At 40.9% G+C, this 23,664-nt stretch overlaps 1 protein-coding gene across 3 annotated transcripts in view; it reads left to right on the top strand.

Annotated features, from left to right (window-relative positions):
* The first annotated feature begins 920 nt into the window (after positions 1-920).
* The window catches only part of TBC1D8B (TBC1 domain family member 8B), a 34,465-nt gene continuing 11,721 nt past the window's right edge, over positions 921-23,664 (top strand). For all 3 annotated transcript variants that reach the window (XM_065643089.1, XM_065643088.1, XM_065643086.1), the window contains exons 1-9: positions 921-1,130; positions 9,668-9,778; positions 13,790-13,908; positions 14,541-14,766; positions 15,391-15,631; positions 16,256-16,463; positions 18,088-18,255; positions 19,571-19,720; positions 22,620-22,770. In XM_065643089.1, the coding sequence (XP_065499161.1) occupies positions 1,001-1,130; positions 9,668-9,778; positions 13,790-13,908; positions 14,541-14,766; positions 15,391-15,631; positions 16,256-16,463; positions 18,088-18,255; positions 19,571-19,720; positions 22,620-22,770 (1,504 nt within the window). In that variant the 5' untranslated portion in view covers positions 921-1,000. The remainder of the gene's footprint in view (positions 1,131-9,667; positions 9,779-13,789; positions 13,909-14,540; positions 14,767-15,390; positions 15,632-16,255; positions 16,464-18,087; positions 18,256-19,570; positions 19,721-22,619; positions 22,771-23,664) is intronic.

The following is a 23,664-nucleotide window of genomic DNA, read 5'->3' as shown; positions in this document are numbered from 1 at the left end:
CGCTCTGAAGTCATTGAGGACAAATGCCGAAGGTCTCGCAGGCAAATGATGAAAACACCGTGACCACGGGTCAAGCTGTTGTTCAGGCAACCAAAACGTCTACTCCAAATTAGCGCTGAATTGCATTGGGTGATAGAAGCAATGAGGCAGACTGTCTTTTTATAATGTGAAATGTAAATAGCTAACGTTGGCCACACGTCAGCTTGGGCCGCTGGCGGGGCCGCTCCCGCGCTGCGAGCGTGGCCTGCGCCCCGGGAGGGGACACGGGCGCTGTCAGTGGGGCGCTGCGGGCGGTGGCGGTGCTGGTCACGGCTCCTGTCCTTGTGTGGCAGGTTTTTCCTGGTTTTTTTTTTCCCTGCACCTGAGTCTCCTGCTGCAGCTGAAGGATTAGTGCTGACAGGAGAACAAATGTCAGAACCAAATTAAGCCTGTGGTGATGTCTACCTGCCTCCTGGGCTGAAAATGGAATAACATTTGGCCAAAACTGAAAACGGGACTTCTCCGAATGGCAGAGAGGACGGACAAACACGCAGCGCGTGGTCTGCAGGGACTTCAGGGACACGCTGGGGACCCGTCGGGGACGCCCGAGCCCGCTGCGGCCCTGCCTGACACCCCGGCAGACGCAGGGGAGCTGCCGTGTGCGGGGAGCGGGAGGCAGAGCCTCTCCCGGACCTGTGGGACGGACAGAACAACAACTCTCGGGCCGCCTCCCCGCGGCGCTCTCAGCGGAGCCGCCCCGGCCCCACCTCGCCCCGCGGGCGGGGGCCGCACAGCCCGGCAGGCGGGGGCCGCGCAAGGCCCGACGGGAGCTGTAGTCCTGAGGCCACGGCGCTGCGCGGTCAGGCGGCTGCGAGGACTACAGTTCCCAGCATGCCTCGGGGCAGGGGCGCGCACCCGCCGTCCGCGCCCGGCGGCGGCGCTTGGCAGCGGGGCTGTGTACGTGGGAGCGGGAGGCCGGGCGGCGGGGATGGGCGGCGGCGGGGAGTGAGGGGCCGCCGCGATGTGGCTGAAGCCCGAGGAGGTGCTGCTGAAAAATGCCCTCAAGCTGTGGGTGCAGGAGCGCGCCAACCAGTACTTCGTGCTGCAGAGGCGGCGGGGCTACGGCGAGGAGGGCGGAGGCGGGCTGGCAGGTACCGACCCCGGCGGCCGCGGCAGGGGCTCCCCGCGGCGGGGCGGGACGAGGGGCTGGAGGGAGGGGCCGGGCCGGGCCGGTTGCCCAGCCTGGGACCCCGCGCTCCGGAGGCTCAGGGCGGAGGGTTGGCCTGGCCGAGCCGGGCAGCCCTTGACCTTCCTGGGGTTCCCCGTGTGCTTCTCGCTTTCCTCCTTTCCTCGCCCCCCACGACACCCCACGGGTGACAGGGAGGTGCGGTGAGGTTCCCGGCACGCTTCGTGTGGGGCGGGCCCTGCCGGTGCCCGGGGCAGCGCGGCCCCGGGGCGGAGCAGCCCGGGGGGGCCGGGGCAGAGCGGAGGGCAGCGCAGCCCGACCCTTGGTGCTGCCTTAAGGGCCCTTTGCTCCAGCGGACAGCCTGGCAGAGGTAGATTTGCAGCTTGTTGGAAGAGGAGACAACAGAAGAAGTGACAGATCTGTCTTGCTTTGGCAAGACGCTCATTTCCAAGTCGCTTTTCCTGCGTGCGTCTGAGGCTGCTTGGAGTGAGCGCCTGCTCAGGCATTTCTGATCACTTATTTTAGAAACAAGCATATGACTTGATGGGGCTTGTCAGGAGGTGGGTCGGGAAAGTGACAGGGCATTGACCACTGTATAATAAACTCATGTCATGAAAACGTCAAGGTATGAAACTAAGTTTCTGTTTTTATTTCTTGTCTGTTTGTATCATTGCACACTGCAGGGAGCCCAGCTACCACTGGGACCTCTGTTGTAATGGTAGCTATTCAGACTAGAACTGACTCCTTCATAGGCTGGTGGCGTCTGTCATTGACCCTGTCAAGGAGAAATGCTGCAGGGAAGCAGAGTAAAGTTGTCCCTGGGTGCGATATGGTTCTTGGGCAAGAGTTGCATCTCTCTGGGTTTTCTAAGCTCTCTCTAATTGTGTCATCATAAAGCAAGCTATAGTAAACATGAGGCATAATTGTCTTGTTGAAGCATTTATTCATTCTACTGGACAAAAACATGATGTCCAAACTTTTGGCTGATGAATTTCAGCTGTAGAAATAACCTTCCCGCTGGAGGTGAGGCATTCTTCATCGGCATCTGAACCACTTGCAGGGAGCAAGGAAAGTGTAAAAAGAAAGCATCACAGTATCCCAGATTCTCTTCTAGGCGTATCACAACATTACAGATAGATAGATAGATAGATAGATAACGTTAGGCTGTGGCTTAGAACCAAGGCTGATATTTTGCAACCTTGGAAGTGTCGTCGTCAGACTAGACTGGCCATTCTCTGTCCTGGTATCTTTGGAAGCCAAGGAAGCTGTGCCGGTATGAAGGTTATCTTTCTGTGTGATAAAATTCATTTAAGAACTGTGACTATAGTGAAATGATAAGAACTAGAATTAGGTGTTCATTTAAAAACATCCTCATTGGCTTACAGCTGGACAGACAGCTGGGGCCTCATAGTGCCCTTCTGTTCTTGTTGGAGGTGAGGCTTCCATCACTAGTCTTCTCTCCTTGGTGGCTTTTGACAGCATGGAAAAACACTTGAATGGGATAGTTCCTGTTGTATGCTTTTTTATGTGGCATTGCACCTTTTCTTTCACTAGCTTTTCTCATAATTCATACAGATTTCATCTGTGCAAGTTACAGTTTTCACTGGACAGAAACAAAAAGAATAGGATGTTACTGAATTGTGATTAAGAAAGATTAACAAGAAGATTGGAAAAAATGCAGTTACATTTGTGTTTGCAGGTTTGAAAATATTCAAATCTCCTAGGTAGAAGAAAGCATAAGCTGCTATGCCTGATTTTAATTTTATTTTACTATGTGTCACTCAAGAAAATTAGCGCTTTAGAAAAAAAAAAAACAATGAACAGCCATTATCTTATGAGGTCATTGCAAATGTGCCAAGTCTTGTTCTCCTGAGCAGCATTTTTCAGCTGGTGAGACAAGGCTGGAGGTGACTGGCAGTGGTGAGGGGCTGGGGAGGGAGGACTGAAAGGGGCAGGCAGCAAGGCAAGACTAAGGCTTGAGGGAAGAGAGGAGCAGTGCCGCAAAGCCAGGAGGGAAGGGGATAAGCGGTGCTGCGGGGTTTGAATAGCAGTAATGGGGACTAGCGGAGGAGGCAGGAGGAAAGGATTCCCCAGGATACAGGAGCACACTTGGTAAGACAGACTGTAAGGAGGGAAGGTGTGAGTTTTGAGGAAGCAGCCAAAGCTGGAGAAGGTACAGACCAAGGAGGAAAAGATAAATGACAGCAGAGATATCTACCTGAAGGAAGGCAGGGAATTCTGGGGCTGCAGGTGGGTGTGTTTGTGTGACCCTTCTGCACGGTTACAGCAGGACCGATTTGTAATCTGTTGGCTCTTACAGCTTGTGTCCACGCACAACGTAGTTCTGAGTTGGCAAGTGTGGGTAAAAATGGACAGAAATATCTTACGCTGGTTTTGCTAGGTGTTGGCTCTCTTCCTGCAAGCACGTGCCTGCTTAGCTTTACATTTTGTTCTCTTTCCTTTCTTAGACCTCGTCCAAGGACAGAGATGCTGTAACCTGTTTGAGTGGTTCTACATCTGATAATTCAGCATGCAGTAGACTGTCCCAAAGTATGTTGCCCTATGTCTGCAAGTGCAAGCGTGTGACCACTGGTCGTTTTGTCTTTTGCAGAGCTGTTATGAGAGAGCTACTCAGCTTTTCTAGAGTGTTATAGGTAAGAATATAGTTAGGAAGAATGGCCCATGTGCTGAAGCAGTTACGATGGCACAAAGCCTGTGTTGTGAATCCATGTGCCGTAACAAAGGTCTAGTGAGATTAAGCATGTTGGCCACAGAGATGTTGCTTTGTTTACAGTTTAGACAAAACCTTAATTAGGAGACAGGTATTCCTGAAGTAGTTTACAAATGAGTATTTGGTGTCATAAAGTACCAGTCATTCACTGAAATGTCAGGAAACAAGTTATTTGTTTTCAGCTTCCATAGTTTCAATTTGCCTCTTTCTGCTTGAGAAATTAAGTAAAATGCAGCTGTGAGAGGTGTAAAATGCAGCTGTGAAAAAATTATCAATGAAACATATGGTTGGAACTAGTCTTCCCTGCGTATCATATGTACTGTGCTTGGAAAGGCAGGGAAAACCCCTGACTCTTGGAGTCCTGGATTTCCTGCAGCAGTTACTGCCATCCTAAATCTGTAGAAGGGGAGGAAGGGGAGACAGAGCTGGGCTTGTATGTGTGTCCTGGGGAAATTTTCCTTATCTGGTGTCTGTCAAAAGGAGTAATGTTAAAGTGTTATCAAGTAGTGGATGTCAACGTCAAAGACCTTGTCTCTAACAGAATTTTATGGTGGACCAATTAAAAAAGGACTTGATGATCTTTGTACAAACTTAAAGAAATGTGTTTTGGTAGGAACTGCAGGACAGGAGAGGAAACTTGCAATGTAGCTAGACTCGGAACGCAGCAAAGATGATGCTTGCTCTTCAAAACTTACAGGTCTGCGCTGTGACATCACTGAATATACAGTGGTAGAATAAATGACAGAAATCATTGATACCTGCAGGTGTTTCAGCACACTGAGCTTTTGGTGGGGCTCGCTTGCTGTGGGTCCTCAACTGTGACAGGAATCAAAAGGAAAACTCGCTGGATTAATAAAGATCTGAAGTGATCTCTGCTGCATTTTTTTTCCCGGCAGCTGCAGCAGAGATTATTTTGCAGTGTAAATATTTGTGAGACAAATAACAGCACTCTGTTAAGAAGCATGTTTACGTTTGGGGATGACAGGTGGGAAAATGACCAGCACATGATTCCCAATTCGTGTTATACAGCTTTGCAGCTGTACAGAAGCAAAGATAAGGAAGAGCTGTGGTATTTGTGATACTTTTTGCTGTACCTACTAAGGAAACTAATACTTACCTCTTTTTTCTGAGTTGTGCTTCTAATTTTCCCTTCTTTCAAGGATATTTTTTTTGCCACAGATAGGCAAGATAGATTGCACACAAGGGCTTGGATATTCCCCTAAGTGTAATGAGTTACTGTTGCCTTAGCTGAGTCATAACCACTGACAGTATGTACTTGAGTTATTGTAAATGGAGATGAAATATTTTTTCACTGAAGGCTTAAACTGACCTGTGTTACATCTCAATTGACTAAGAACATTTGCATCTCAGCCGATACTCAGTACTTCATTAAGCTGAAGTTTCTTAATCTTGAGATCAGGTTCACTTGGGAAATAAAATTAGGCAAAAAAAAGAGAATTCTGTATTTAATTTGAGGGAATAGAAAAAAGGGTCTTATCCACAAGTTTGGATTCATGCATTTTAAATCAAATACATGGAGATGATGGGTTTTCATGGTTTATATGGTATGTATTTGTATCTTAGGGAAAACTTCATTACTAATGAATTCTCATTACACTACTCTGATTTGACTGGCAATAAATTAAATCAATTTCCCCAAGTCGAGTCTGTTTTGCCCGTGACAGTAATTGGTCAGTGATCTTTCCCTGTCCTTATGTCGCCCCATGAGCCTTTAGTTGTGGTTTTTCTTCCCCTGTCCAGACAAGGAGGGGGAGTGATAGAGCAGCTTGGTTGGCGTCTGGCGTCCAGCCAGGGTCAACCCACCGCAGCTATCTGTCACAAACTTGTTTTACAGTACTTTTTTCACCCTTTGGTTCTGCTCTGATTAGCCTTTGAATTCTTCAGATTGTAGAAGTGAGCAGTTATTGCCAAAATGAAGCTGACTGTAGCTGCAGAATTGTCGCTTTCTGCAGTTGTTGCTATTCAGGGCAAGCTCTTACAGTATTTTCAAACAGCTCATTCTTATGATGATGTAAATAAACTAAGAAAACTCAGTTGTACATGGAAGTGTCTGCTTTTCAAAGTCCGTAGTGTAATGGGGCTGACCAATGTTGCACTAATAGAACGTTTCTGTTTGTATGGAACCCTTACAAATATTTTATGTCCCTTCACACTTCTAATGTAGCAGATCAGGAGGCTGTCTGATCCTATTTAATGTAATTAATTATTGACCTCAAAGGTACTGTTTGCATTAGAGGAGAGAACAGGCTTGTGCTAACTTTGCTTCAGAACAATAGTGCTCCTTTTAAAAAAGACAACAATGTTTTCTTTGCTTCCAGTTCTTCATCTGTAAAATGGAACTGTTTGCATTACACTAGTGTCACAAAGGATAGGAAGTAGTCAGATTGCTGTATATGATATATGTATTTAAAATAGATTGTCAGCAGTAAAAAAGATGTAGCTGACAGCTATTCCAGGAAAAAAAAAATCTTTGAGATTGTGGGTTGAATAGGACCAAAAAAATAAAAGTGAGTATTAGTACTCTCTTGATGTACTTGGTGAAATACACATAAGATAACGCAGTGGTATTGACCCAAAATGGCAAAATGCTGGGCAGTTATTTTCATGCAACATATTGGCTTTGTTGCAATAATTCAGTACAACTGAGGAAAAAATTAGTTGCTGATGTGTTCTGGTGCATGTCTCTGCACCTAATGATGATATTTTGTTAACCAAGTGTTTTAGAGACTTTTGAGAAGAACACATCCTTATTTCAAAGCTATTCTGGATTCTTAGCCCTTTATTTTATTTTCTAGGGTATTCTATGCTATTTATTTAAGTATTAGTATTTCCCAGCAGTTTTACTCAAGTAGCTATGAAATGGAAAATGTTTTCTAAATGCAGAGCCCTTTCTTCTTTTAAATGTGCATGACCTTCCATATCTACAGCTGAAGTCATTCCCCAGGTGAGGCAAGAGGATGATTTAGGTGGAATCCTCAGTAGAAGCTGTGGTTCTAGCTTTGAGCAGAGATGAGAGTAGATGACCTTCTGTAGGTTGTCCCTTAAAATTGGTTGTTCGAGAGCAACGTGTACCAGTTTTCTTTAGCGAGGGCTTGGCAAGTGCGGCCCAAGCTGCTTTTTCCCCTTGCCTCCCTTATCCAGATAATGCCACTGTCTGGGCTGAGCAGTTACTGATTCTTTTGCTACCTACTCCCTTATTTTACAAGTAATATCCTTGTGAATACAAGTGAATTTTAAATCTCTGCAGCCCTGGAAGTTTGTCTTTCTTCAGTAGGCTTGTGTGCATGGAACTAGCAGAGTGCCAGTTGCCTGGGCGAACGTGGTTCTTGATTTCCCAGTGGGAAATAGCAATAAAAGGGAGTGCTTGCTGAGAAGCACCCAACAACTTATAGTTATGGAAACCGTGATGGGTAATACAGTATTCAAAAAAAATTGCAGCTCGTAGAGCACTTTCAGGACTAGGGTAAGAAGGTGAGACCCTGCTGATTCCTTGCAATGGAATCAGTGGCCATAGCTGTGGGATTAGTTTGTAACGTGCTGAGTATTTATTGTCGTAAACACAAACCTGTAGTCTATGTCACATTCATGGACAAAGCACTGTTGGCTTCTGGGACTGTGGAAGTGACTGATACGTGAGGCAGTTTACTCCAAGTAGCTGGAAACTGTTGGGGACTTTGTGGAGTGCTGCTTTCTGGTGCTCTGTTGTAATCATTCTCTCAAGCTGAGCCTTAGCATCAGCCTTAAAAATGGTCTAGTGTCCTTGTACTGTGTATCGTAACAGAAAATGATCTTAGGAGAATTGTGAATGAAATAATAAAACATTTGCTGAAACAAAGCCAACATTGAGCTCAGCTCAGTGTTATGATTCATTCAGTAAGCCAGAGCTCTTTGAACAGACATAAACGTTGTTACCTATTCAATGCCTGACTTCAGTTAGAAACTACCAAAAAAATTATACTTTCCAACAGTAATTTACAATCTATGAATTGCCGACAAGACAAGATAGTATTTTTGATTGATGTAATGTACTGGTCTTTTGTTGTTATTTTTCTTTAATATTCACTTCCATTTTATTGTAGAGAGGCAAAAACTATTCTATAACTTGAAGAGCCCCAATAAGGTAGTCACACGGGCTCTATGCTGGAAGTATATCCTTAGGAAAACCATGTTCTGAGGATGATTATCTAGACTTCTCAATTTTGTCTTACTTTGCTTTCTTGTATCCTCTCACAATTGTTATTTTTCAGAATTTGAGAGGGGGTTAATGGAAAGAAGGTAGAACAAAAAGTACCAGAAGCCAACTTAAAAATTCTGAAATAACTTTTGAGGAATGTGTTTGAAATTATCTAAATCTAATGCTTCTATGGAATATTAAGGACCTGAATGAAAATATTATTTTCCCTTAAACATGGAAGTGTACTTAGAGGTGTTATAAGGGATATATTAACTTTGCATATAAGCTCTCGACCATAATAGCATTTTTGGGGGGAATATCCTGCATCCATGATCTCAGCAGGTTTGTGGAACAGATTTTGCATCATGTCTTTGGGTAATTGTGTCTCTTACATTTTTGGGGGTAATCTTGTCTCTTATTTTGCAGTTCTTGTGTAGGAGAATACAAGCTCTGTGTGGTTGCTTTGGCACCTTTGCTTTAGTTGAACTTTCCATTTATGTGGCCATGCTAGAAGGATGACAAGCATAGGAAATACAGGAAGGAAGTATAGGATATTGTTGCTTATATTTTTGTTTCTGTTGTAACAAGAAGAAAAAATTTTACTTGTGCATCACGATCCAAAAGCTTGTATTTTTTCTGTGTGGATTTTTCTTCCTCTTTTAGAATTCCCTGATTCTTAGATTTGAAAGGAACTTTTAATATATGTGGGTTAATGTTTTTATTACTATACAGAAAGAATTATTTTGGCAGCCAAGATAAAATGCGTACTCATTTTCTCAGGAAACTTTTTGCTCCCGGTTATGGAGAGATGAAGTATGTCTCATTAATGAAATAAGTATATTTTGATCACAACTCTGTTTAATAGGAGCTGATTCTGTATCTAGTGGCCCGGCGGTGACATGGTTGTTGTGTCTTGGGTGTATAATCTAGATGGGAATAATGCACTTTATGTAATATACTTATGCATGTGATAGTAGGATGAAATATTAGTATTCCATACTTTATGTAGGAGTCATCTGACAGACTATGAAGAATGGCAGGCATTTTCCAGCTGTAGTGTGGTATGAGCAGCAAAACTTTTGTATGTACAGAAAACATGATACACTATTCTCATGTAAGACGGTGGGATTTTTATAAAATTCAGACATAACGGAGTTACAGTCTCCTCAGAGCTGTTTCCTGGGATTGGAAAACAGAACAGCAGTAAATGACTAATTAAGAGGTGGTTCAATTACTGCTTGTTCTCATTGAAGGCTGGGAACTACCATGTTACGTTTTAGGTTGTACTCCAGTTTACTATACTACATGGCTGTGGCTTCTAAGCGGTTATCTCAAAAGCCTTCTTCACCCTCATTTTATGTTTATAATGGCTTTTACTGGACCAAAATATCGTCACCTCCCGAAGAGGTTCCTCTGGGAGCACTTTTTGCTTTACTCATTTGTGCTGCTTATTTTTTCAGCATTCATTAGTCTTTACATGGGCGCATTCCTGTTCAGTAAGAAAGGAATCAGAAGCAAGTGTACATTTCAAAACCTTACTTTCACTCTGCTATATGCATTTTCTTGATCGCAACAGGTCTTCTCGTGGGAACATTAGATGCGGTGTTGGATTCTACATCGAAAGTCGCCCCATTTCGCATCCTGCATCAGACACCAGACTCTCAAGTCTACTGGTCCATTGCATGCGGTATGTATTCTGGTTTAGAAGCAAACTGAGTTTATAAAGTGCAAAATGAGGGTTCAAACTACGGGATCCATTTTTGGGTTAATCCTCTCACATCATTATTCATTCTTGTGACCTCTAAATGGTTTTAAATCATTTGCAAACCGGAGATGGACAGTAGCGTGTGGTTCCAGTTTTTCAAAATATGTCTATGAACTCTTTATATTACAGGCTCGGGTTCCCTGGTCTCTGCAGTGGTACTTCACTAGAACCTTGGTGCTCTCTTAGAATAACAGAGGCACAATCTTTTCTTTTGTGAGCTGCAAGCTTGTAACAGTTCAGGGTGACAGGGATAACTTGACCCTTGGGAGTACTAAATGTGCTGTAGATAGGAGTAACGGGAGCTGCTTATCCTGATGTTTTTTCCTACTTTATCTTTGCGTGTTAAAATGGTCGAGGTTCTCCATCATGGTTGGAGCTGAATTCTTCCTCATTATCTCTTGCTCTCATAGTGTAAGAAGTTCTTTCTCATGTTATGTTGTTAATGAGTAAGACATGGAATAGAAAATTGACCTGGAGAGTAGAGTATGTGAATTTTCCTAGAGCGCACTTTTTGATAGTGTGCATGGCTTTATTTTTAAAATTTTTTTCAATTTTTTTTTTTTAAGTTTTGCCACTTGTCCTGAAGATAAAGTCTTAATTCATTTATACAGGCTGCTTAACTACTGGGCATCCACTCCACTCCACAAGTTGAGAAGGCCCTTTTATTCCTTACATGCATCATTGTTTTTTCTTTTAAGCCATGATCTTGTCTTTGTATTGAAATGAATATTGTCTTGTGGTCTGATGCTAAAAAGTCATTGTTGTGGAATTAATCTATTTCTTGGGCTTTTTTGAAACTCTGAAAACATCTATAATTACATTGAAAAAGAACCATATATTTAAGCTCATTTTTCCATGCTTTAATTTTTTTTTTTAATTAGTAGTGATCTTTAAAGAAACAGAACTCCGTTGGGACTTCTGTGGGTTCTAGGCCTTCCTTTTAGTTGCCTGTGGCAAAAGCTGAGCTTTGCAGGAATCTAGCATTCTGCAAACACATGCATGAGTAATTCCACTAGTTGTTACATTGGATTTTGCTGTTATTGCTTGATTATGAATCTTCATTGCTTCACCTTAAATGAAAAATTGTGCCTCTTTCTCTCTTTTCTATACAGTTCGCTGTTTTTTAAATACAGATTTGGTCTTGTAGATCTTTAGCTAGTAGTTTACACATTTCATAGTGTAATGCTAATCTGGTCCTGTTCGTGCTCTGCAAGGACTTAGAATCATAGAATAGTTTGAGTTGAAGGGACCTTCAGAGCTCAACCAGTGCCCCCCCTGCCATGAGCAGGGACATCTGCACCAGCTCAGGTTGCTGGGATGTCTCCAGGGATGGGGCATCCACCACCTCTCTGGGAAACCTGGGCCAGGCTCTCACCACCTTCAGTGTAAAACATTTCTTCATCATGTCTGGCCTGAATCTCCCCTCTTTTGGTTTAAAATCATCACACCTTGTCCCATCACAACAGGTTCTGCTGAAGCGTCTGTCCTCATCTTTCTTATTGGCCTCTTTTAAGGAGTGAAAGGCTGCACTAAGGTCTCCCTGGAGCCTTCTCTTCTCCAGGCTGAACAGCCCAACTCTCCCAGCCTGTCCTCCCAGCAGAACTGTTTCCAGCCTCGGATCATTTCTGGGGCTCCTCTGGCCCCTCTCCAACAGCTCCATGTCTGTCCTGTGCTGAGGCTCCAGAGCTGGGCACAGTGCTCCAATGCTCTTCTCTGAAGGGCAGTAGTCAGTGAGAGAACTGTTCAATAACAGTTGGATGTAATTCCTTACATGTCACTTTAAAGGGCAGTCTCATAAAGTTGATAGAATTTGAACAGTTTTTGAATTGGCAGTAAATAAAATTTTAGGACTACTTCTGAAGAAGTGAGAACTGATTCGTATCAGGCTATCAAAAGGGTACTTTGATAAATTTGTTGGAAATATACTCTGGGGAATTCTAATGCCATCAGGTCAGCCCTTGGGAAAACACAAAGGGTAATCTTCACTTTAGGACTGAATTTATCTTAAATCTGTGCTATGTAAGTATGCTTTACAACAAAAGGCTACATAATGTAGTACTTCATGCTAGAAAACAGATTGTTCCTTCTGTGAAGTGAAGAAATTGAAAAGGCTACATTTCGTCCATGCTATTACATATTAAGGATCTGAAACAGTGGTCCTAAATCATTTAAATATGTATTAAAATGTTGCATCTTTACTGTGTCACATCTGTTCCTCTGATTCATGCTGTGACTCAAATAATTGGTCTACATGTGTAGTCTGAGAAAAATAATTAGTTTGGAATCTAATTGTTATGTTAATTACTCTTCATATAATTTTTAAAGTGTTGTTGCAAATCCACCCTGTGTAGTGCAGTCTAACTATTTAATCATAATTAGGACGATTCCTGTTCACTCCCAAGACAACTTTAACTAGTTCTGTGGAGTCCACTGAAGGTTGTTTAATTAGTCTTTACAAAGTAAATTGAGAAAAAAGAAATTGTTAAAGGTGTGTTCTTGCTTAGAGGTATTGGTAGTATGTGATTAGCCTGACTGATTTTGTTTGTGAGCATTCCTGTGAAGGATGAAACTGCCGAATAATTTATATTCTAGTATCCCTTTGTTCAAACTTATGTAAATTATTTCCCTGTCCCCCACTATCTGATGGGAAGCCACCTGTCTTTAAATAACTGACTCAGTATTGAACTCGATGGACCTCTGCTGTTGTTTCACTGGTATCATCTCCGCTTATTACCTATTACCACTTGCATAATTTGTAATTGAGTATGTGAAAAGAATAAGATGAATTACTGTAAGCATTTTGAAGTTGGCCTACCACATTTCTCTAATTATAAAAGTAACTAGTGGGTAAGATTGTTCATTTCTATTTAAAGGAAACCAGTAATCTAAATATATTTCGGAGAAGTTCACATGAGAGATGTTTTTCTTTCTTGTAAAGTTGCAGTGATATTCGCCATATAGTAAGTGCCAGCTCTCTGAAACCTAGATTAAAAAGCAGTGTAAAGTAAAGAAAGTAAGAAGGCTGGCTTCTCTCTTATGTGTTTGAAAATGCAGTATTTATATTTTTTGAACATTGAATTTTATTTTGGCTCTGTGGTTTGTACATTCCTTGTGATTATTGATAACAGGTTTCTTAAGTTACTCCTCTGCTTGCAGATATATGGAAAGAATGCATTATTTGGAATTACTGCATAAGCAGAACTTTATTGTTTCCTGAATGTAGTTGCCTAAGCTTTAGCGTGGTTAGAGGTATAGTTAAAATGTGACTTGATAATGAGATAAAACCATGACCTGTACACAAGTAAGTAGCAAGTGACTGTTGTAAGTAGTATAAATGCTTGTTTCATGGATCCAAAGAGAAATCTTTGCTGCCTTCCTGGTTACGGTGATGTTTGCTTTACATTCTTATGCTTGGTTGAAGGGATTTTGCACAGCAGGTCTAAGTCTTGGAGTTCTACTTGCAAGTGAGTATATCAAAGGCGCAAATTCCATTTTCTTCTTTGTCTCATGAATTTGATCTCACATTTCCCACCTTCTGGACTGTTAGACTGGGAGTGTTCCAGTGATACTGTGCTGTCCGTGTTGGGGAGGTACCGCTGAGCTGAAGGAACCATCAGGCCAGCTCAGGCTTCAGCACCGAGCCACACAATGTTCACAAAGCTGACGTGCTTCTGAATGTAAAGGCCAGAAATACAGCTGCGTAAAGGGCTTGAAAGATAAAAACACAGCAGTGCACATTTTTAACATACACCAAATACATTTTTAGTGTACACAAGAGTTGGACAATAAATTTGAGACTTGTGATTTGGACTTGTGTATCTCAATTACTCTGTAAATCAGAAATTTGCTAAGTATGCTCTTGATTAATATTTTTAGTGAAATGATTGAAGTCTGTTCTAATTTTAAGTAATATTAACTTTCTCTTTCAATCAGGAGCCAGCAGAGAGGAAATAACAGAACACTGGAAATGGTTAGAAGACAATGTTATGAAGACTTTATCAGTATTTGATTCAAATGAAGATATTACGAGCTTTGTCCAGGGAAAGATAAGAGTAAGTAGCAGGCACATAATATAATTGGGAAGGGCTAAGTATTTTTTTCTTCTAAATGTACACGAATAATACGTCCTTTTTAGAAAATCGAAGGGCAGCACTGTAATGCTACATACTTCTGATTGAGTAGTGCGTGGCTGTTAACTTAGACGCGCTCCATTGTTGTTGTTTATCTGCCTCCCAGTTAAGTAAGGTTGTTTGACATAAACTCTTTCTGGTAATTGATACAGCAGGTGCCTTTAGATAGTGGTCCAAAACTGCTGATAAATTATTTCATAATAGTTTTAATAATGCCTGGGAAGCATATGGTATATTTTTGTGAAGGTGCAACAATTCACTTTATATATGCTAAATATTTAGCCCAGGAGTTCTTGTGATTAAGTGAGGAAAACATCTATTTCAGAAGAGGAGACCTGGGAATGTGTGTCTTGCTTGAGTTGTGTGGGAAACTTGGTGGATGAGTCTGAAATAGCGCATTCGATTTGTGACCTGTGTTTTGAACCTCAGACTATTCTTTGTGTTCTAAAACTTACTGCCCCATTAGGAGAATGCCGTGCTGTATGTGTGCAGGTGCATATATGGCACACACTCACACGGATGCATATATAAAGTAACTGGTTATTTTGTTTTAGGGCTTGATTGCTGAAGAGGGAAAAGGTTCTTTTGTAAAAGAAGATGATCCTGAGAAGTTTCGTGAAGGTCTTATGAAGTTTGAAAAGTGTTTTGGCTTACCGGAGCAGGAGAAGTTGGTTACCTATTACTCGTGCAGTTACTGGAAGGGCAGAGTGCCCTGTCAAGGATGGCTTTACCTTAGTACCAACTTCCTTAGCTTTTACTCATTTTTGCTGGGAGCAGAAAGTAAGTAATCCTTGATGCTAAGCCTAATCCTGTCACATTTTACTGTTTATCTTTCAGATTTGGAAGAATTCTTCCTACATGCTAAGGGAGCTATTTTGTGAAGGGAGATATTTCGCTATATGAGCAGGTGTCAACACAGAATAGAAAAAACTGCAAACATAAAATATTTTTCATTTTGCTATTTTCATTTGTAATGAGAAATGTCATAGCTAATGGTCACAGTTCCTCTACATTTCAGAAGATGATCAATCTACTTTAAGAAGCCCTATATGTAAACTCTTAAACTGGGGTAGCTTATATGATGGTGTTTGCAATTTGCACGTTCACATGAGAGTGAAGAAAAGGTGATATAAGCTTGTATTTTCATACACGGTGTGTCTTTCTTGAATGTTTTTCTTTCTATAAATTTTTTTCTAATAGAATTACTTTAAAGGAATTGTGAAGAGATTGGTTTTTGTGCTTGTGAATTTGTAGCCCCTTCCAAGTGGGTTATCATTAAACTGTGTTACTTAGTTATATTTTATTAGTGCTGTTGACTACTACTTTTTTTTGTTTTCTTTTTTTTAGTATGTAGGTAGCAGCTTGTGAGGAGTTAGTCATGTCTGATTATATTTGTATTTTCAGTAAAACTTATTATCTCCTGGGATGAAATATCAAAACTTGAGAAGACCTCCAATGTGATTCTGACAGAGAGCATTCACGTCTGCTCCCGTGGGGAAGATCACTATTTTTCCATGTTTTTGCACATTAGTGAAACGTTCCTTCTCATGGAGCAGCTGGCAAACTATGCTGTTAGGAGACTTTTTGACAAGGAGACATTTGAAAATGACCTAGTCCTTCATGACCCCTTGCAGATCACCAAGAGGTAATATATTACTATTTAGTTCTATAGAATATAGTAATAATAAAACTCGTTTTAGGTTGTATTTCCTGGGTAATTGAGAGCTCAGTTTAGTAGCAGTGCCAGAGAGGGATGTTGCTTTACAACCAAAACATTGTTTCTGGCTGCAGTTATTTGTGAAGAATTAGCCCAGGGCAGATGTTGGTAACATGTGCTACACTTCTAGCTAATTAACCTCTGTCAAGCCCAAACTTGTTTTAGGGTCAAATGGACTGTTTTGATGGGTGAGGAAACAGAGCAAGTTGGGCTATTAGTATGTTTTTCTGCACTGCCTGTGGGCCCTGATTTAGCAAAGTGCTTCACTGTGTGAGAACATGGTTGAATCTATTCCCGTTTGGTGAAGTGTTTAAGTATTTAATGACTTTGCTAGGTGTGTGTATATAGGTAGGTGTAGTCTTGCCCTTTGTTGCATCTTCAAGCAAAACATAGAACCCTCCAGACAGAGCCCATGGATTATGGGAGAACATGATATTTTACTCTCTTTTCCCAAGGTGCTTTTAGCTTTTGAATTTGTAAGGACATTTTAAACTGATTTAATTTTTCTTTTGTATCTCTTACCCTGTTTTCTTTGTTCTGTTTTTAACATAGAGGCCTAGAGAGCCGTGCCCACAGTGAGCAGTTTAGTGCGTTCTTCAGACTCCCCAAAGAAGAGACCTTGAAGGAAGTTCATGAGTGCTTCTTATGGGTTCCTTTCAGTCATTACAACACCCATGGGAAAATGTGCATTTCAGAAAACTACGTTTGCTTTGCCAGCCAGGATGGCAGCTTGTGCAGTGTAATCATTCCATTAAGAGAGGTAATGCAAGCTACAGGTCCGAGCCAGTTATACCAGACTTGTGTAGTTTAATGCCAGTTTAGCAGATTTTCATTAGAATCTGCTTACTTTATGTGATGTCACATGTTTCCCCCTACCTTGGATACTGCATGTAGGAATTCTGTTTGTAGGTTTGTAGAACTGCTGTCATGTTTCAGCTTCGTTCCCTGTATCCTCTTTCCCTTTTCTATTTACTCTGATTTCTGTAGCTGGGTACAGAATCCTAATTTTGTAATTTTGTTTGTTTGTTTGTTTTTTAAATAATTGAAAAAGCTTATGCTTAATTCTTGAAGTTGAGTTAATGAGAGATTCTCAAGATAAAAAGTAAAGATTTGGAGAGGGTAGAGGATCCTGAGGTTAATAATTGCTCTGCTGTGTTTATTTCTTAGCTCAGTAGTGCAATTCTTTTTGCAGCAGTTGCGCGGTGCTGCCTGTGCAAAGGTCTGTAGGAAAATCCATTGACAGTCGTCAGTGTATCAATGCCACTACAGCTGGTAGTCTCAACAGACTGAATAAGGACCATATTTAAAGGATGCAGCATTCATATTTCTATAGAGTACTATAGCTAGACTGTGGAGTAACTTCTGAGAAAAAAAAGCCCTTCATCCCTCTCCTGACTTCATGTGCCCTGGGGCATTGCCACATTTCAGTCTTTCAGTGTTAAAAGCTTTTGATCAGCACCCAGGCATATTTTACAGTCACCTAAAAATTAACGAGTTTCTGTAATTTCTCTATAATTGCTCTGCATACTCTGTGTACATACTGCCTGACATAAGACACCTGGCGGAGGGGGGTGAGCTGAGCCAATTGCAGCAATACACGTGGTGTTCCTCTCCCAGATAAAGCAGTTTAATTGATTCTCTATAAATAGTTCTGCAAACAATAGACACTTTCGTAACCTGTGAAAACAAGAAGAGGCTGAGTTAAAGGAACTGACTCTGAATTCTTTCTTGTGGATTGTTGGCCCCTCACTATTACATAGTGATAGTGTACTTCAGAGTACCTTTAGCTCAGTGGTATTTCATTCTTTACCTGTAACAATGTAAAAGCATCAGCAATAGCAGTCAGTGTAGCTCTTCATGATTGTCTCACTTGTACTTGCATTATTAAAGCGTATTAACTGCTCTAATCCTTAACTGTTCCATCACGGCAATTAAAATCAGCTCCAGCTGTCATGTGTTATGACAGCTGTCTTTGAAGGGGTATTCTTACTGGAAATTCATTCTTATGAAGCTTGATTCCTTTGATTACTTGCAAAAGCCATGTTTTGTCTGCTCTTGGATGGTAAGAAAAAAGAGTAACAGCTCCAGCAGGTACAAGGAGGTGAGATTTTCAAAGAAGCTCAGCACTTACAGCTGGGAAAACCTTTTCAAAGATTTTTTTATACTCTCTTGAAAATGTATCGCATAATACTTATTATCTTGTGTTAAAATAGCTCCAGACCACTGAGCTTTAAAGTAGTGAGTTTGTTACTTGGGTTGCTAATTCTACCTGTGTGTTGCTTCATAGTACTGTTTCGTGTACTCATGTATTTTTAACAGGTTTTCTCTTTTAGAAGTAAGCTGGTAAAAGTTGTTGCCTAATTTATGTGTCCTTGCTTCTGTAGGTCACAGGGGTGGATAAGGCAGATCCAGCCAACAGAGGAGTCAGCATTAGTACCAAAGGAAAAACAGCTTTTCGTTTCACGGAGGTTAGAGATTTCGAACAGCTTGTGGCAAAGCTCAGAATGAAATGCGGTGCAACTTCAAGTCCACAACACATCATAAACGCAGAGGTAGCTGCTCTGCTAATTCTGTTTTATTACCTGCTCCTAGGCATAAGTTGTCTAGACTAAGAGTTTATGTATTGTTGTTAATGTTTTGCTGTGTAACGCAATACATCTCTATGTAAACCTGAATCTAGACACAAGATGGATAACAGTGTCTGCTGTACCTCTAGGTTTTAAGTTGTCTAAATATTTTTTTTCTCTTTAAAAATCACAGTCCCATCTCTTGCCTTCAGACCCTTCACATTAAAACAAAAGTCCACCCGTCTGATGTAAAATTATGTATAGCTGTATTGTTTTTTGCCAGCTATTTGACTCAGGAAGTTGGTGGAATGATTGTAAGGTTGTTTCTAGATATGAAGAAATCTGTAAGTATTCAGGTGTATTTCATGTAGTCATGTAAGTATTTCATGCAGGAGAAATAAGAAAGCAATGACAAAACATCCATTACAAGAATTACATAGTTGCTGTATCTCTTCCCTGAAAATTTTCCCCTCCAAACATGGAATTGGCTGGAGTAGTCTCTGAAGTGACAGTTGTAAGAGTGGAGAAGTGTACAAATAAGTGCCTTTTGGTGGAAAATATCAGTGTATCATCAAAATCTCTCTCTTGAGATTTTGATTCTTAAGGATTAAAAGGCAAAAATGATTACTAAAAGCGAGATAGTTTGATACCAGCAGAAATACTCAGCCGACAAGGGTACAGCACAGCCCTGGGGGTAAGATCTGCTGCTCAGGGGCATTCCCTTTTAGATTACTGTGTTTTGGTTATATCTGCATTATATTGACATACCATGCTAAGTCATGTACCTCTGGGTTTAAGGTGTGGAAAAATAAATAACTCTGTGCCCATATGAAAGAGAATGTGCTAAACAGTGGTGCTACTGTGAATGCATTCTGGTTTTGGTTGCTTTACTTTGTTTTCCATCAGGTTTTGAAAAACCATCCAGCTTCTAATGCTGGTTTTTAAATGCTCTCAGCACTTCTGTATAGTTCAATATATGGCTCTATTAAAATGAATGCTTTTCTTTTGACTTCAGTGGTCAGGCCTCCCTATCTATTACAGTTCTCATTGTCAACATTTGTCCTTTTATAATTGAGTTTTTGGCTGTAGAGATGGATTTTTTTTCCAAGCGCAGCCTCCTAAAGGCAGCTGTGCAGAGTAGGGACTGCTGTTTTTCATTTATTTTGGAAGTCTGTATCTGATGCCTGTAACTTAATGTAATAAACAATGATGATCTAGAAACTAAACGGTTCCTGATGTCAGTGCTGCTTCTTGAAGGACTGTTTGGCATTTATAACTACCACTGTTAAATTTTTTCAAGGTTGCAGCTAGTTCTGCCTCGAACAGTCCAAAGGATTTTGATGCGGCACCATCAAAAATAGGTCAGAGAGATAACAGCAGAACTGTCGGTACAGAAGCCCTAATGACCGTCTATCATCCTCAGGATACTGAGAATCTAGACCCTAAAATGGTAAGAGATAAAATGGCCAACAGTGTTCAGAATCTAATTGGAAAGGATTGTATTCCAGCAAGGCTGCTGATTTCCTCTGGGGCTTTGCCAGTCTTCCTTCATCTGCATTGTCTGTATTTGGAATCCCCAGGGTGCTGCTTCATGGCTCCATTCAATTTTCTGCTCATCTTGTGTAATAATGATATGCCTTATCTTCGTGGAGCTAATTCCTCCTGCTTTTCCAGCCCTCAGGGAAGAGTTGGCTGTTTGTTTCGTGATAGTGAACATGTTTCGTATCTGTCTGAATTGTCAAGATACAAAGTCACTACAAACTCTTTGGGGGCAAGGAGAATGTTATCTAGAAATTGACTTCATTTCTTCCTTGTTTCATTCTTTTACACTTCTGTCTAACAAAGTTATGCTCTGGAGAATGTTTCTTTAATTGTTTTTGCAGTAGGACATCCTATTTTTGCTTCTGTGTAGTGTATGCAAGAAGACAGGTTTTATTTTAAAATTAAGTCTTTCAGCAGAACTGGGTGAATTAAGATATGGAATTTTTGATATTAGAAATATCAGAAAATAAACACCCTTTGAGCAGGAGAAAAGGGAATCCAGATTTTTGAGTTCTACTTATTACAGTATGTTGAACAAAAGTAGCCAAAATCTACTTTTGGCACCTTTAATTGCTTTAACAATATTAAATCTTACTGCTGCATGCATGGAAAATACCGTGGCAGTGTTCACCCTGCCTCAGCCCTGGAGCACCCGCTCATCCGTCGCTTTGCTTCAGAGAAACTGAATTGCGTTTTAGGTACATCATCAACAGTTTATTAGTAATCTTGTACTTCATGAAAGATCTATTTCACTGCTTCTACTGTCTCTGCCTCCTTCTACTCTGTGGGTTAAATGCCTGTAACTTCAATTTTTTCTGAAATTGGAATTTTTGTTCTACAAAGCGGGTCTTACTTACATGGCTGGTCCTGCTGAAGTTCAGATGTATACACTGTTGTCTTCTATGTTAGCAGAAACTGCTAGTTTGTAAAAACGTTCTAGCTGATTGATAAATATTTGATTAAATGTAAAACCTATATGGGCGTAAGTGTTTTCAGCTGTTAGTTCCCCTCTTTAATCCAACTAGACTTCACTCTCCTGCAGACTTTCGTGATTATTGATTCTCTCCTCGTGTTATTTGGAGGTCAGAAACTGTGTGAGAATAATGACACTGATGTCATGCCATCCCTTTGTGTACTTTCCACCATTTGTAGCCGTTCTGTTCCAAATCTGTCAACTAATATAATGCAAGAAAGCATGATGAATCAAAAAAAGGAAGCAAGCTGTTTTGCCTGCTGAGTTTCAGTGGGATATAATTTCATCTGTAACAGTGTTAGCACACTTTTATTGCTGTTGGCAAAGAACGGTTCATAGATATGTTAAAATTGACACACGTATGTTAATTTATCAGAGTAATTAAGGAGGTATCTGTGACAGTGAGCTGACTTCACAAAAAATCACTTGCTTGACTCTATTGCACCATCATGGCCAAATACTTTTTTGCATAGTTTTTTTGTTAGAGCTCTCAAATTAGCACAGAGAAACCTGCCACCACACAGAAGCAATCTGAACCTTCTCTTCACTGTCTTTTTCCTGATTGTCTTTTCTACTGCTTTCATTCAATTTCATCTTTTTCCCTTCTATTGATTTACCCTTTAGCAAGAAAATGTTACGCTGTTTATCACAAAACAGCAACAAAAATGAGGTATTTTAAAACTGGCCCAAGTTACAGTATGCAGATTATTTGCATGTATGTTTGTATCATAAAAACATATCTATATTTGCATGGAAATACCTGAAAAAGAATCTTACAAGAGGAAGTTTTACTGTGCCTCTAGTTTTTTTGCCATAGGAATTATGTCAGATGTCGAATTTTCATATCCATTATGCAGGCAATGAATTTTTTGAACATCTGAGGAGAACAACGATGGCAGAATTTGTCTGCACAGTTGCACCTTGCAGTGGTTGCCTGTCTTACTGCTTTATCACTGTTCATTCACTTCCTTTAAATCCCTAGTGCTTCGTGGTCCTTTGATAATAATGTAGGTTTTGCTTATGTGGTGTTAAAGCTGCAGATGGTTCAATCTAGAGGTAATCAGTGTCTGCCTACCTATTGATTTAAAACAAAATAAGTTTAGCAAAATAGTGAACAATGGAAGATAACATATAGATGGTGAGGACTTCAGTTAAAATCCAGCTTGCATGCAGTTTATGGGTTGGAATCATTCTGAAGTGGGAAGTAAAAAGTTGAGTTTAGGAGTGGCTTGAAAAAGGTGAAAGGGAGTAATTGTTTGCTGTCTTAATACAGCAACAAGGGGCTTCAAGGGAAGTTAGACGGTGGCAGGTTTGTCTGGGTTCAGAAAGCAAATTACAGGGAAAAATCTGCTGTGTGCTGTTCAATTCACAGATGGCCTCTGCTGCGGAGGTGCCTGTGCTTCTATTTGCTGGAGGACGGAGGAGGATTTTGCAGGTGTTCACTTGACCTTACTGTCCCGTGGCACTTGCTGTTGGTTTTTGTAAGATGGGATACTGCATTAGATTTACCTTTTGTCTGATCTGGTATAGACATTCTTGTAATAATATACAGGATGTGTCAAAAAGATGGACCCAATTTGAAATCACTTCCGTTTGAAACTGGGTCCATCTTTTTGAAACATCCTGTACTTTAAAGAATAATAGGTCATGTAGGAGATCACATTGTATTCCAAGCTTATACTATGCACAGGTTAGATTTTGCTCTGATTTTCATCAGTGTTCATTTCACATATCAAAACTGATGCCAGCCCTGCCATTTTCAGTTTATATGAATATAACCGAGAACAAAATTTGGTCAGTATAGTTAATGCTTCTTGTTTTCTGCTTTTCATAGTTGAAAGAAAAAATGAAAGAACAGTCCTGGAACATCCTCTTTGTGGAACGGGGACATGGTGTCACCATGTTTCGAACAAAGAAGACTCGAGACCTAGTTGTAAGAGGGATCCCGGAGGCATTAAGAGGAGAGCTCTGGCTACTCTTCTCAGGTATTGCATAGCAAGTATAATTGATTCATTTTGTGGATTCTCCTGTATGGATGTTCTAGTTACTGGGTGAAAGTAGTCTGACAAAAAACGCTCTTACCTCTGGCAATTTATCCAAGTCTTTCTGAAGAAAGACACTTCAAAATGATGAACAGGATAATTTTGTCTATTATTTTGTTTTGCATTGATTCAAACTAAACCTGCATCTTCTGCTTTTATAACAAACTCAGCTGAAAAATAATGATACGAATAAATGCTGTCTCAGGGTACAATCAGTTTCAACAAAGCCTCTTTACTTGCTAAAAAGAAAAGCATGTCAATTGTTTGGATTTAAGCTTTCTAAGAAGATAGTGTTACCAGACACAGAAAAAAAAATAGTTTTCCTGGCAGAGAATTTGGCCTCAGTTGTTGGCAGCTCTTTGCTATATGCTATTGGTTGGTTTAAAGAGTGAGACGTACAGGAATTGTGGACTTTCTCACACATAGGGGATCTCTTGCCAAAGCTCTGAGCGTGTTTTTGTGGCTTTCTTCTATAGAACATACCTGCATCTGAGCACTTAACTTGAGGGAATGGAGGCCCAGGGAATTAAGACACCGCTTTACAACACCTCTGTGCACTTTCTATTCCCGCTCACTGAAACACCTAGAAAAGCAGCAGCCACTGACTTGATCAGGGTCCTACAGGAAGCCTGGGTTGGATTCAGAAAAGAAGCTGCAGATTTTGAGGAGCCACCCAGGACCTTTTCTGCTACCTGTACTCGCTGTGTTCCCCTGGGCAGAGCTTTCTGCTGTTCCAGAGGATCTGTTTATCATGACAAATGAATGTTATACTCTTCATTAAGCCTCCTGTATGGTAGTTCCTTTTGAGGACGTGTGAATGTGGATTTACCTTTGCTA

The sequence above is a fragment of the Caloenas nicobarica genome, chromosome 12, assembly GCF_036013445.1.
Source record: "Caloenas nicobarica isolate bCalNic1 chromosome 12, bCalNic1.hap1, whole genome shotgun sequence".
In the NCBI taxonomy this organism is placed as follows: Eukaryota; Metazoa; Chordata; class Aves; order Columbiformes; family Columbidae; genus Caloenas; species Caloenas nicobarica.
The sequence above is the reverse complement of the archived record's forward strand: the minus strand, read 5'-3'. Positions and strand labels throughout refer to the sequence as shown.